This window comes from Bombina bombina, chromosome 4, assembly GCF_027579735.1.
Source record: "Bombina bombina isolate aBomBom1 chromosome 4, aBomBom1.pri, whole genome shotgun sequence".
Classification (NCBI taxonomy): Eukaryota; Metazoa; Chordata; class Amphibia; order Anura; family Bombinatoridae; genus Bombina; species Bombina bombina.
This window is the reverse complement of record NC_069502.1, coordinates 890891783-890906175: the sequence shown is the minus strand read 5'-3', so window position 1 is coordinate 890906175 and position 14393 is coordinate 890891783. Positions and strand designations below refer to the sequence as shown.

General features: G+C 37.9%; 1 protein-coding gene across 1 annotated transcript in view; it reads left to right on the top strand.

The window, feature by feature from the left end:
• The window catches only part of SYNE1 (spectrin repeat containing nuclear envelope protein 1), a 780519-nt gene that overhangs the window by 548475 nt on the left and 217651 nt on the right, over nucleotides 1-14393 (top strand). The window contains 4 exon segments of the mRNA XM_053711805.1: nucleotides 77-268; nucleotides 1324-1371; nucleotides 12459-12590; nucleotides 13808-13914. Coding sequence (XP_053567780.1) covers nucleotides 77-268; nucleotides 1324-1371; nucleotides 12459-12590; nucleotides 13808-13914 — 479 coding nt within the window.

Genomic DNA, 14393 nt, shown 5'->3' with positions numbered 1-14393 from the left:
CTACCAGCCCCATATAAAACAAGGTGCTGTCTATTATAAAATGTTTGAATTTGCTTCCTTGTTTTCACTGCTTCAGAACATGTTGTTGGAAATTGAGCAAAAGGTGGTAGCTTTGTCAGAGCTCTCGGTTCACAGTGAAAACTTGCTCATGGAAGGAAAGACTCATACCAAGGATGAGGCCGAGCAGCTGTCTATGAAGCTAAGAACTTTGAAAGGAAGTCTTTTGGAACTGCAGAGGGTTCTCCAAGACAAGCAGATCAGTATCCAGGTAAAATTAAAAGAAAAAAGTGGTGCTCTCCTTTAACGATTTTATTCTTCAAAACTGTAGGACTATCCAAATTTAGGAATCAAATCCCTTAGTCAACTGACTGATCCTAATCTTCCAACTTCAGTCTTTAATAAAAACATACACACGTACATGAATGCATTTGAAGTAGGCCCTTCTTTGCAGGGACTCAGATGCTTGTTTGTGTACTGATTTGTGGTCATTGAGTAATATTCATCTTGGGTGTATGTGGTAAAGGTATTAAGCCAAATTTAAAGGGATAGAGTCAATAAAATACATGAATGTGATAGATGAGGTATGACCAACCTTCTTCAAATGAAGGACAGCATCATAATAATATTATTTTCCTCTCAAAGAACCTGTAAAGTTTAAAAATTATTTTTTTCTAACAGAAAAATATATATCATACTTTATACAAACATATTTTAAATTAACAGTGTAGATGTTTAGCCCTGGTGAAGTAGCCTTGCATGAGAGCAGCACACTGAATTTGGAAAACTAGTATATACATTGTGCAGATGCTCCACGCATTTGATAGGCCCTCAATTCTGAAAGGAAACGGAAGTTAATTTGAAATGTAGCTGCTTCCTAGAAAAGTTTTCCCAGATTTTGTTTCAGAATTCTGTTGTTATGAGCCACCAATTATTTGCCAATGCCTCGTGTGTCGGCACTCGCCAAGTTATATTATGTAGGAATGCACAAGGGTTGTATGTACGTGTGTGGAATCTCTTGGCCATGTGCACAACCTCTGCTAACTTTTAGGAAGCATTTTTTGCAACACACTTTTATTTGACATTTGTGACTCTGTAGTGAGATGTCCTTATAACACTACATCTCTATGTCCTTATATAACTGCTTTAAGATGACTTTATTCTGTTGTACCATTGGAATATTAGAATCCTCCTGTCAGTATTTGATAAGTACAATGCTTTTTATGCATTACAGTTCTTTGTCTGTTATCTCCCTTACAACTTTTTAAAATAACTTTATTGACTCTTGTTTATTTTAACAGTATCTATGTTTTGTTTGTATCCTAGGCTACACTAGCATGGGGAGAGATGAAAGCCCACAAGAAAGCAGAACATGTAATATGTCTGTTTTTTGGTTTGGGATATTCTTGTAACAAATGTGATTTTTCTCCTTTTCCAGTGGTGTGCTACACAACTTTTCTTCTGTACTATGAACTAATCAACACTGAAGAGTTTACAATTTTTTTTAACAATAAACCTATAAAAATATTATGTTCCAAGAAGTTATTAAGATTATTCCCTTTAAATAAACCTGATTATTTTGACTTGAGGGAAAAAAAGTTATAATTGATAGTAATGAGTCAAAGGGAATAGAGAGGCCGAAAAGCAAATTATGTAACCTAGGTTTTTTCAAGTTGCTCTAAATTGTCTAAACCAGCTATTGGTTTGCAGCATTTTGAACTAACCCCTGTAGTCAGAGACACTAGTGAAGCATCATGTCACACTCACGTGATATCTGTGCAGGCAGTGGCAGGTCAAGGTTTTTTATTTTAAGGTTTTTTTTAAGCCTTGGGGGCCCAGTCGCAATTGCAACCTCTGCACCCCCTGTAGTTTCGCCCCTGCTAGTGCCTGTCAGGGACAGATAAAAATGAGGTTCTGCATTGATCATGCAATATTTTAGCCTCTCAGGGTAGTTAAAAAAAAATAATTTCAAAATTACAGGAAAATATTAATTCCCAGGTACAACTACAATAACAGGGTTACTAATCACCATGCTATTGTTTTTTTTCTCCTTTGCCTGCAGATATCTACAAGGCCATTATCTTATTTTAACGCTTTAAAGTGCTGCTTATTGTAGCTCTGCATCTTCACACTGGGAGCTGCCATGTTGGATTTTATAAGTATTTTTGGTACTCTGTGACAGAAGCGCTACACGTTCACAGATCAGTGATATTGTTGATTTCTTGACAAGCCGTAACATGCATTTCAGTTTAGCGTGCATAATATAAAGCGGGAGCTGTAAGATTTTTTTACAGTGGCTGCATTGCTCTGTATTATTCCTGAAGGCTTTTATTTTATATTGGTTATGCAACTGTGTAAAAAAAAATCAGCAAAAATGTAAAGTTTCCACTTTCTATTGTGCAAGTTAATTTAAAATGCAAGAAAAATCTGTCAAAAAGCCAGTAACATCACTTATCTGTGAAAATGCGTTGCTTCTGTCACAAGATGCAACAATACGTGCGTTCCAAAATGGCGGCACCCAGTATGAAGATGCTGAGCTTTACCAACTGGCTTCTGTATTGAGTTACAATAAGAGTAAAGATAACTGCAGGAAAACATAAACATGGTAAGTGGTAACCATCCTACTGTAAATTAGGGTGACCAGAAGTCCCCGATTTTAGGGGACAGTCCCTGGATTGAGAAGACTGTCCCCGGAAAAATGATGTCCCCGGAAATGTCCCCGGCTCCTGTTGAACTGTCCCCAGCTCCTGTAGTACTGCAGCCAAGCGCTGGGAGGAAGTGATTGTCCAGATAACGTCACTTTGTCCCAGTGTATGGCAGGCAGTGCGCAGGTCAGGAGGGAAAAGCTTGTGTATGTGTGTATATGTATGCTTGTATGTGCATGTGCATTAATGTATGCTTGTGTGTGTGTCTATGCATGTGCGTATATGTATGCTTGTGTGTGTGTATATGCATGTGTGTATATGTATGCTTGTGTGTGTGTATATGCATGTGTGTATATGTATGCTTGTGTGTGTGTATATGCATGTGTGTATATGTATGCTTGTGTGTGTGTCTATGCATGTGCGTATATGTATGCTTGTGTGTGTGTATATGCATGTGTGTATATGTATGCTTGTGTATATGTATGTTTGTATGTGCATGTGTGTATATTTATGCGTGTGTGTATGTGCATGTGTGCATATGTATGCTTGTGTGTATATATATGTGTGTATATATATATATATATATATATATATATATATATATATATAAATATATATATATATATATATATATATATATATATATATAGACAGAATGAGGCAAATGCACTCTCACGAACAGTTCTCCAAGGGCCAGGGTGCTAGGTTTAGATACAGAAAACAGGAAACAGCACTCTCTGGACTTAAATACAAATAGTTAATTTATTTGGTAACGTTTCGGGGAATGCTCCCCTTCATCAGACCTGATGAAGGGGAGCATTCCCCGAAACGTTAACAAATAAATTAACTATTTGTATTTAAGTCCAGAGAGTGCTGTTTCCTGTTTTTTTTATTTATATATATATATATATATATATATATATATACATATACATATATATATGTATGTGTGTGTATGTGCATGTGTGTATGTATGCTTGTGTGTGTATATGTATGCTTGTGTATATGTATGTTTGTATGTGCATGTGTGTATATTTATGTGTATGTGCATGTGTGTATATGTATGCTTGTGTGTGTATATATATATATATATATATATATATATATGTATATATGTGTGTATGTGCATGTAGGCTTGTGTGTGTATATGTATGCTTGTGTGTGTGAGTCTGTGCATGTGCGTATATGTATGCTTGTGTGTGTGTGAGTATGTGCATGTGCGTATATGTATGCTTGTGTGTGTATGTGCATGTGTGTATATATGTGCATGTGTGTATATGTATGTTTGTATGTGCATGTGTGTATATGTATGCTTGTGTGTGTATGTATATATATATATATATATATATATATATATATATATATATGTATGTATGTGTGTGTATGTGCATGTGTGTATGTAGGCTTGTGTGTGTATACGTATGCTTGTGTCTGTGTATATGTGTGTGTGTGTATATATATATTTATGCTTGTATGTGCATGTGTGTATATGTATACTTTTGTGTGTAAGTATGCTTGTATGTATGTGTGTATATGTATGCTTGTATGTGTGTGTATATGTATGCTTGTGTGTGTATGTGTATATACGTATGCTTGTGTATGTGCATGCATGTATATTTATACTTGTGTGTGTGCATGCGTGTATATGTATGTTTGTGTATGTGTATATATGTATGCTTGTGTGTGTGTGTGAGAAAATGTGAGAGAGCACAAAAGAGAGGGGAGAGAGCACAAAAGAGAGGGGGAGAGAGCGCAAAAGAGAGGGAGGAGAGAGAGAGCAAAAGAGAGGGAGGAGAGAGAGCAAAAGAGAGGGAGGAGAGAGAGAGAGCAAAAGCGAGGGGGGAGAAAGAGCAAAAGAGAGGTGGAGTGAGAGAGAGCGCAAAAGTGAGGGGGAGAAAGCGCAAAAGAGAGGGGGGAGAGAGATCACAAAAGAGAGGGGAAGAGAGCACAAAAGAGAGGGGGGGGGGGGAGAGAGAGCAAGGGGTGGGACCGCTGTACTGCAAAAAATGGCCCGTGTGAATGGGCTTTAGGACTAGTATATATATAAAATAGTTTTTTTACCATTTGCCAATTAAAAAAAAAAAATGTCCCCAGATTTCATTTTAAAAATCTGGTCGTCGCCTTACTGTAGATGTACCCAGCAGTTTAATGTCCCTTTAAATTACAGGAAAAGAGGTACTGAAAGTACATTGCAAAAGTTTCTTAATAAGCATACTTAAATATTTGATGTTAGGGTGTTAGGTAGAATTACCTCAGCTGTATCGGTAGTCAAGGACAATCTTTCACACGCATGAAACATTTTAAGTAGGTTTACTAAGCACATGAACTTCGGTTTAAAAACTATATAACGTTGTTGTTTTTAAATACACTGATTAAGAAAATATCGCTTTCATGCCCTTTTATGACATTTATGCAGCTTTAGTCATTTATACAATGTACTATAAATTTGCTGTACTAATTTGCCCTTCAATAAGAATTTTGATTTCTGCATCAGAACATTTATATATTAGCAATATGGATATAGCTGTATGGTTACAGAAGTATTTGGAGAGTGGCTTCTTCTTAGTAATAGTATATACTAAAAATAGAATGATGGCAATGCAGTGTTAATGAACCGTGCTAGCCACAATTGAATCTGGTCTAGTAGGTGATTAAGCTTTGATGATCTAATTTGCTTTCCTATATCCAAGTCACGACTTAATGACCTGCAAAGGTTCAGTGAGTCAAAAGATTATCAGGTTTAGACCACAACATGCAACAGACTTACATTTAAGATTCAGATACCATATGTACAGTCCCTTTAGACAATTATGTAATATGTAAATAACTTGATTAGGGAACACTAATGCTTTTTTCTCCAACATAGGTGTGTCCGGTCCACGGCGTCATCCTTACTTGTGGGATATTCTCTTCCCCAACAGGAAATGGCAAAGAGCCCAGCAAAGCTGGTCACATGATCCCTCCTAGGCTCCGCCTACCCCAGTCATTCTCTTTGCCGTTGTACAGGCAACATCTCCACGGAGATGGCTTAGAGTTTTTTAGTGTTTAACTGTAGTTTTTATTATTCAATCAAGAGTTTGTTATTTTAAAATAGTGCTGGTATGTACTATTTACTCAGAAACAGAAAAGAGATGAAGATTTCTGTTTGTATGAGGAAAATGATTTTAGCAACCGTCACTAAAATCCATGGCTGTTCCACACAGGACTGTTGAGAGCAATTAACTTCAGTTGGGGGAACAGTGAGCAGTCTCTTGCTGCTTGAGGTATGACACATTCTAACAAGACGATGTAATGCTGGAAGCTGTCATTTTCCCTATGGGATCCGGTAAGCCATGTTTATTAAGATCGTAAATAAGGGCTTCACAAGGGCTTATTTAGACTGTAGACTTTTTCTGGGCTAAATCGATTCATTATTAACACATATTTAGCCTTGAGGAATCATTTTATCTGGGTATTTTGATATAATAATATCGGCAGGCACTGTTTTAGACACCTTATTCTTTAGGGGCTTTCCCAAATCATAGGCAGAGCCTCATTTTCGCGCCGGTGTTGCGCACTTGTTTTTGAGAGGCATGACATGCAGTCGCATGTGAGAGGAGCTCTGATACTTAGAAAAGACTTTCTGAAGGCGTCATTTGGTATCGTATTCCCCTTTGGGCTTGGTTGGGTCTCAGCAAAGCAGATACCAGGGACTGTAAAGGGGTTAAAGTTAAAAACGGCTCCGGTTCCGTTATTTTAAGGGTTAAAGCTTCCAAATTTGGTGTGCAATACTTTTAAGGCTTTAAGACACTGTGGTGAAAATTTGGTGAATTTTGAACAATTCCTTCATGTTTTTTCGCAATTTACGACCGACGCCAGTCTGATGGGCTGGGGCGCGGTCTGGGGATCCCTGAAAGCTCAGGGTCTTTGGTCTCGGGAAGAATCTCTTCTACCGATAAATATTCTGGAACTGAGAGCGATATTCAATGCTCTCAAGGCTTGGCCTCAGCTAGCGAGGGCCAAGTTCATACGGTTTCAATCAGACAACATGACAACTGTTGCGTACATCAACCATCAGGGGGGAACAAGGAGTTCCCTGGCGATGGAAGAAGTGACCAAAATCATTCTATGGGCGGAGTCTCACTCCTGCCACCTGTCTGCTATCCACATCCCAGGAGTGGAAAATTGGGAAGCGGATTTTCTGAGTCGTCAGACTTTGCATCCGGGGGAGTGGGAACTCCATCCGGAAATCTTTGCCCAAGTCACTCAGCTGTGGGGCATTCCAGACATGGATCTGATGGCCTCTCGTCAGAACTTCAAAGTTCCTTGCTACGGGTCCAGATCCAGGGATCCCAAGGCGGCTCTAGTGGATGCACTAGTAGCACCTTGGACCTTCAAACTAGCTTATGTGTTCCCGCCGTTTCCTCTCATCCCCAGGCTGGTAGCCAGGATCAACCAGGAGAGGGCGTCGGTGATCTTGATAGCTCCTGCGTGGCCACGCAGGACTTGGTATGCAGATCTGGTGAATATGTCATCGGCTCCACCTTGGAAGCTACCTTTGAGACGAGACCTTCTTGTTCAGGGTCCGTTCGAACATCCGAATCTGGTTTCACTCCAGCTGACTGCTTGGAGATTGAACGCTTGATCTTATCAAAGCGAGGGTTCTCAGATTCTGTTATCGATACTCTTATTCAGGCCAGAAAGCCTGTAACTAGAAAGATTTACCACAAAATTTGGAAAAAATATATCTGTTGGTGTGAATCTAAAGGATTCCCTTGGGACAAGGTTAAGATTCCTAAGATTCTATCCTTCCTTCAAGAAGGATTGGAAAAAGGATTATCTGCAAGTTCCCTGAAGGGACAGATTTCTGCCTTGTCTGTGTTACTTCACAAAAAGCTGGCAGCTGTGCCAGATGTTCAAGCCTTTGTTCAGGCTCTGGTTAGAATTAAGCCTGTTTACAAACCTTTGACTCCTCCTTGGAGTCTCAACTTAGTTCTTTCAGTTCTTCAGGGGGTTCCGTTTGAACCCTTACATTCCGTTGATATTAAGTTATTATCTTGGAAAGTTTTGTTTTTAGTTGCAATTTCTTCTGCTAGAAGAGTTTCGGAATTATCTGCTCTGCAGTGTTCTCCTCCTTATCTGGTGTTCCATGCAGATAAGGTGGTTTTACGTACTAAACCTGGTTTTCTTCCAAAAGTTGTTTCTAACAAAAACATTAACCAGGAGATTATCGTACCTTCTCTGTGTCCGAAACCAGTTTCAAAGAAGGAACGTTTGTTGCACAATTTGGATGTTGTTCGCGCTCTAAAATTCTATTTAGATGCTACAAAGGATTTTAGACAAACATCTTCCTTGTTTGTTGTTTATTCAGGTAAAAGGAGAGGTCAAAAAGCAACTTCTACCTCTCTCTCTTTTTGGATTAAAAGCATCATCAGATTGGCTTACGAGACTGCCGGACGGCAGCCTCCCGAAAGAATCACAGCTCATTCCACTAGGGCTGTGGCTTCCACATGGGCCTTCAAGAACGAGGCTTCTGTTGATCAGATATGTAGGGCAGCGACTTGGTCTTCACTGCACACTTTTACCAAATTTTACAAGTTTGATACTTTTGCTTCTTCTGAGGCTATTTTTGGGAGAAAGGTTTTGCAAGCCGTGGTGCCTTCCATTTAGGTGACCTGATTTGCTCCCTCCCTTCATCCGTGTCCTAAAGCTTTGGTATTGGTTCCCACAAGTAAGGATGACGCCGTGGACCGGACACACCTATGTTGGAGAAAACAGAATTTATGTTTACCTGATAAATTACTTTCTCCAACGGTGTGTCCGGTCCACGGCCCGCCCTGGTTTTTTAATCAGGTCTGATAATTTATTTTCTTTAACTACAGTCACCACGGTATCATATGGTTTCTCCTATGCAAATATTCCTCCTTAACGTCGGTCGAATGACTGGGGTAGGCGGAGCCTAGGAGGGATCATGTGACCAGCTTTGCTGGGCTCTTTGCCATTTCCTGTTGGGGAAGAGAATATCCCACAAGTAAGGATGACGCCGTGGACCGGACACACCGTTGGAGAAAGTAATTTATCAGGTAAACATAAATTCTGTTTTTTTTTTTTTTTGCACAGTGTCTATGGACTAAGCAATAGCTGTAAAAAATGTTTTCAATTATTATTGCCAAAAATTCAGATAGGAATATATAATTGTACCTGAAATGTTGATTTTGTGTGTTGTTACCATAGTAGATACAATATTTACATACTAAATAAATAATATGGAGAATATTTCCTTAACCCCTTAATGACCACAGCACTTTTCCATTTTCTGTCCGTTTGGGACCAAGGCTATTTTTACATTTTTGCGGTGTTTGTGTTTAGCTGTAATTTTCTTCTTACTCATTTACTGTACCCACACATATTATATACCGTTTTTCTCGCCACTAAATGGACTTTCTAAAGATACCATTATTTTCATCATATCTTATAATTTACTATAAAAAAAAATATAAAATATGAGGAAAAATTGAAAAAAACACACTTTTTCTAACTTTGACCCCCAAAATCTGTTACATATCTACAACCACCAAAAAACACCCATGCTAAATAGTTTCAAAATTTTGTCCTGAGTTTAGAAATACCCAATGTTTACATGTTCTTTGCTTTTTGTGCAAGTTATAGGGCCATAAATACAAGTAGCACTTTGCTATTTCCAAACCACTTTTTTCCAAAATTAGCGCTAGTTACATTAGAACACTAATATCTTTCAGGAATCCCTGAATATCCCTTGACATGTATATATTTTTTTTTAGTAGACATCCCAAAGTATTGATCTAGGACAATTTTGGTATATTTCATACCACCATTTCACCGCCAAATGCGATCAAATACAAAAAATCGTTCACTTTTTCACAAATTTTTTCACAAACTTTTGGTTTCTCACTGAAATTATTTACAAACAACTTGTGCAATTATGGCATACATGGTTGTAAATTCTTCTCTGGGATCCCCTTTGTTCAGAAATAGCAGACATATATGGCTTTGGCGTTGCTTTTTGGTAATTAGAAGGCCGCTAAATGCCACTGCGCACCACAAGTGTATTATGCCCAGCAGTTAAGGGGTTAATTAGGGAGCTTTTAGGGAGCTTGTAGGGTTAATTTTAGCTTTAGTGTAGTATAGTAGACAACCCCAAGTATTGATCTAGGCACATTTTGGTATATTTCATGCCACCATTTCACCGCCAAATGCGATCAAATTGAAAAAAAAGTTAAATTTTTCACAATTTTAGGTTTCTCACTGAAATAATTTACAAACAGCTTGTGCAATTATGGCACAAATGGTTGTAAATACTTGTCTGGGATCCCCTTTGTTCAGAAATAGCAGACATATATGACTTTGGCGTTGCTTTCTGGTAATTAGAAGGCCGCTAAATCCTGCTGCGCCTCACACGTGTATTATGGCTAGCAGTGAAGGGGTTAATTAGGGAGTTTGTAGGGAGCTTGCAGGGTTAATTTTAGCTTTAGTGTAGAGATCAGCCTCCCACCTGACACATCCCACCCCCTGATCCCTCCCAAACAGCTCCCTTCCCTCCCCCACCCCACAATTGTCCCCGCCATCTTAAGTACTGGCAGAAAGTCTGCCAGTACTAAAATAAAAGGGTTTTTTAAAAAAAATAAAAAAATTTTTTAGCATATTTACATATGCTAGGGTGTAGGATCCCCCCCTTAGCCCCCAACCTCCCTGATCCCCCCCAAAACCGCTCTCTAACCCTCCCCTCTGCCTCATTGGGGGCCATCTTGGGTACTGGCAGCTGTCTGCCAGTACCCAGTTTGCAAAAAAAAGTGCTTTTTTTATTTTTTTGGGGCTTTTTTCTGTAGTGTAGCTTCCCCCCCCCACACAGACAATCCCCCACCACCTTGCTGATCTTTTTTTTTTTTCCAGATTTCGATATTTATACATTTTTTATTAAATCATTTTCTGTAGTGTAGCGGTTCCCACCCGCTCCCTCCCCGTGCACGCGCCCGCCCCCGCCCTCCCGTGCACGCGCGCGCGTCCGTGCGCGCCCCTGCTCGTCCCCCGCCCACGATCCCGCCCCCCCCTGCACATAACCAGGGCCATCGATGGCCGCCACCCGCCTCCCGGTCCGGCTCCCACCCACCAACGCAGGTAGCCACCGATCTCCGGTGCAGAGAGGGCCACAGAGTGGCTCTCTCTGCACCGGATGGCTACCAAAGGTTATTGCAGGATGCCTCCATATCGAGGCATCACTGCAATAACCGGAAAGCAGCTGGAAGCGAGCAGGATCGCTTCCAGCTGCTTTCCAAACCGAGGACGTGCAGGGTACGTTCTCAGGCATTAACTGCCTTTTTTTTGAGGACGTACCCTGCACGTCCTCGGTCGTTAAGGGGTTAAAGGGATACTAAACCCAATTTTTTTTCTTTCATGATTTAGATAGAGCATGCCATTTTAAGCAACTTTATAATTTACTCCTATTATCATTTTTTTCTTCATTCTCTTGCTATCTTTATTTAAAAAGCAGGAATGTAATGCATAGGAGCCAGACCATTTTTGGTTTAGAACCTGGGTTATGCTTGCTTATTGGTTTGCTAAATGTATCCACCAATCAGCAAGTCCTACCCAGGTTCTGAACCAAAAATGGGCTGTCTCCTAACCTTACATTTCTGCTTTTTCAAATAAAGATATCAAGAGAATGAAGAAAACTTTAAAATAGGATTAAATTAGAAAGTTGCTTAAAATTGCATGCTCTATCTGAATCATGAAAGAAGAGTATCCCTTTAAGCTCATCAGCCATTAATTTCTCTGAACTTGTTCATAAATATAAATATATATATTATATGTAAACTGAAGACTGGATATATTTTAACCTCAATGAATTAGTGAAAAAAACAAAAGGGAAAAAAAGACAAAGTTTTAAAGCAAAATCAAAAGTCAAGACCTAATTGTTTCTTCACTCAGTTTTTATGAGTTCCACTATAGGGACATAGCAGATACTTTCATTCACTTTACTAGTCTTCCACCTCTATGCACTCACAGTAAATAAGTAGCAAACAGGAAAGAAACATATATAAACTATTTTTTATTTATTTTTATATTAAAGTTGCACTTTTTTAATTCAAGAAATAACAAGCAAAATACTGTTGCTTTCAGGTGTAAAAAATATAACTATTAACTCATTTTGAAAGAAATTATAACAATAAGAAAAAATTGTTTTTCAGTTTAGATGTTTTCTTGGAATTTGATATCTATTATTCATCTTTTTCCTCTTTTTTGCTCTTTTGAAATGAAATTGTAATCAAAAATTTGCTATCATTGATATCAAAGAGAATCTTTTGACTGAAATAAATAAAAACTTTAAATTTAAATTGAAACTAATACAGCAGCATACATTGTGCATTTCCTGCTAATTATCATTGGGTTATAGTTATTTCCTGCTAATGATGATTGGCTAATAGATATTTCCTGTTAATGTTCATTGGCCCATAGTTACTTCCTGCTAATGGTCATGTTTAAATGCCTCCTTTTCTATATCAATGATAAAAACATTTTTGAGTACTTTGTATCTTTAACACAATGATTGCAGTGGCTGTTTGGTATTTTCTTGGTTTTGTTTGTAGTTTTGTCTATCACTTTTAGAAGAGAAGTGGGCTAATCCAAACCATATGTTATATACAAATCATAAACTACAAGCATTTATGCTTTAGGGGACGAAAATAATTACAGCTGTAAAGAATTAACCTCTGAAATATGGGATCTTTTGGAAGTGATAGAATGTGTCTAAGGTGGGGTATTCAAAATGGCTTTTACCCTCATTTTCTTATATTTGTGCAGGGAAATTTTCATGAGAACGAGGAGTCTGAGTTAGAACTGTCATCTTCACAAAGTCCCAGTGTACAGGAATGGCTGGCGCAAGCACGGACAACTCGTACCCTCCAGAAGCAAAACAGCCTACAAAGGCAAAAGGTGACTGTGGAATATGTTTACACCATTTACAGCAGTGGTTTTCAATCATTTGTCCATGGAACACCCTTGACTTATTTTTCTAATCAGCTGAAAACTGCCACTGGTCTGTAGAGAAAAGCTCACTAGTCCACTCAAGGTTAAATATAACTGAAATCCCAGATATTCTACTGCAATTTCTCACCAGTGGTTTGGTAGTAGACAAGTGTTAATGTCCTGCCCTTTAAATGGATGGTGTACCCTAAATGTATCTCCACTTTAATTTGTTCACAATGATTCATTTTACATTGTTTACAAATAGGCAATGTTACCTTTATTTCACATTTGAAATAGCTGATCTTGTCTGTGGTATACATGCCTATACTGAAAGTTTCTATACTTCAGAATTGGTTATAGAAAAGATGTGTAAACATAGCCAGCAGAAGAAATTACACTTCCAGTGGGTGTTAGGAGAAGATAAGTAATAAAATGTTTATTTTTAATTGTTCTCTCTAAGGGCCTGATATTCAAACTTCGCCAGCATGGAGACAAATCACGCAGAAAGTGCTAAAATAAGGAGATCTAATTTCCCTGCAAGGGCAATCCATTTTAATGGGCTTTGGGTTCAAACAACAAAGCCAACTATTTTATTTACACAAAAAACCTAAATAAACATTTTTTTCATACATTTTATGCAGCTGGAAACACATTAAGGGAAACATAATTTTACAGAATTCTGTACCTTTAATGTCAATTTGAATTGAATGGTGTTCAGCATAAACCTAAACCTATACATTGTTATGAACTTTAAAAAAATAATCAAAAGTGCTTTCATTTTTTTGTGCTTGGTTGATACACATAGTTACTAAATATTTCTATTACCTATTCATTATCTTTATTGTTGTAATGAAATGTAGCTAAACAGTGTACCAATATGTTCCAGTGTCAAATGTATCTGAGAGTTCTTCCATTTCTATGAATTTAGAATTTTGTTCTAAATATTTACCAAGAAAGCAGTAGTAAAATGCAAATTGTTGACTGTAAACTAATTTTGAAAGTCAGTAGTATCAAATAGATAAAAGATTTACAGGTAATAATTATATGATTGTGTATCTACAGTTATTTGTATTCTCTTAACAAACTAACAATCATAAAAATGGTTATGGTTGGGATTTATTATCATCTGCTTGTAATCTAGCAAATAGTTGAATAGTTCAATTATTCTATATTTGTTTTGCTAGGAACTGGAACAAGAGCTTGCGGAGCAAAAGAAGTTACTGCAATCAGTTGCTAGTCGTGGAGGAGAAATCATAAACCAGCAGACAGTTACTGATGGCCAACACCTTTAGTAAGATCAAATGCAGTAAAGTTATATTGTATATTCACTATGTGATCTAGAACACTTTGTTTTGTGCAGTGCGGTTATATAGTATGTTCACCATGTGATCTACTATACAGTATGTTCTATGCAGTACTATTATGTAGTACTGTTATGTAGTATGTTCTCCATGTGATCTACTATACAGTATGTTCTATGCAGTACTGTTATGTAGTATGTTCACCATGTGATCTACTATACAGTATGTTCTACGCAGTACTTTTATATAGTATGTTCACCATGTGATCTACTATACAGTATGTTCTATGCAGTACTGTTATATAGTATGTTCACCATGTGATCTACAATACAGTATGTTCTATGCAGTACTGTTATATAGTATGTTTACCATGTGATCTTCTATACAGTATGTTCTATGCAGTACTGTTATATAGTATGTTCACCATGTGATCTACAATACATTATGTTCTATGCAGTACTTTTATATA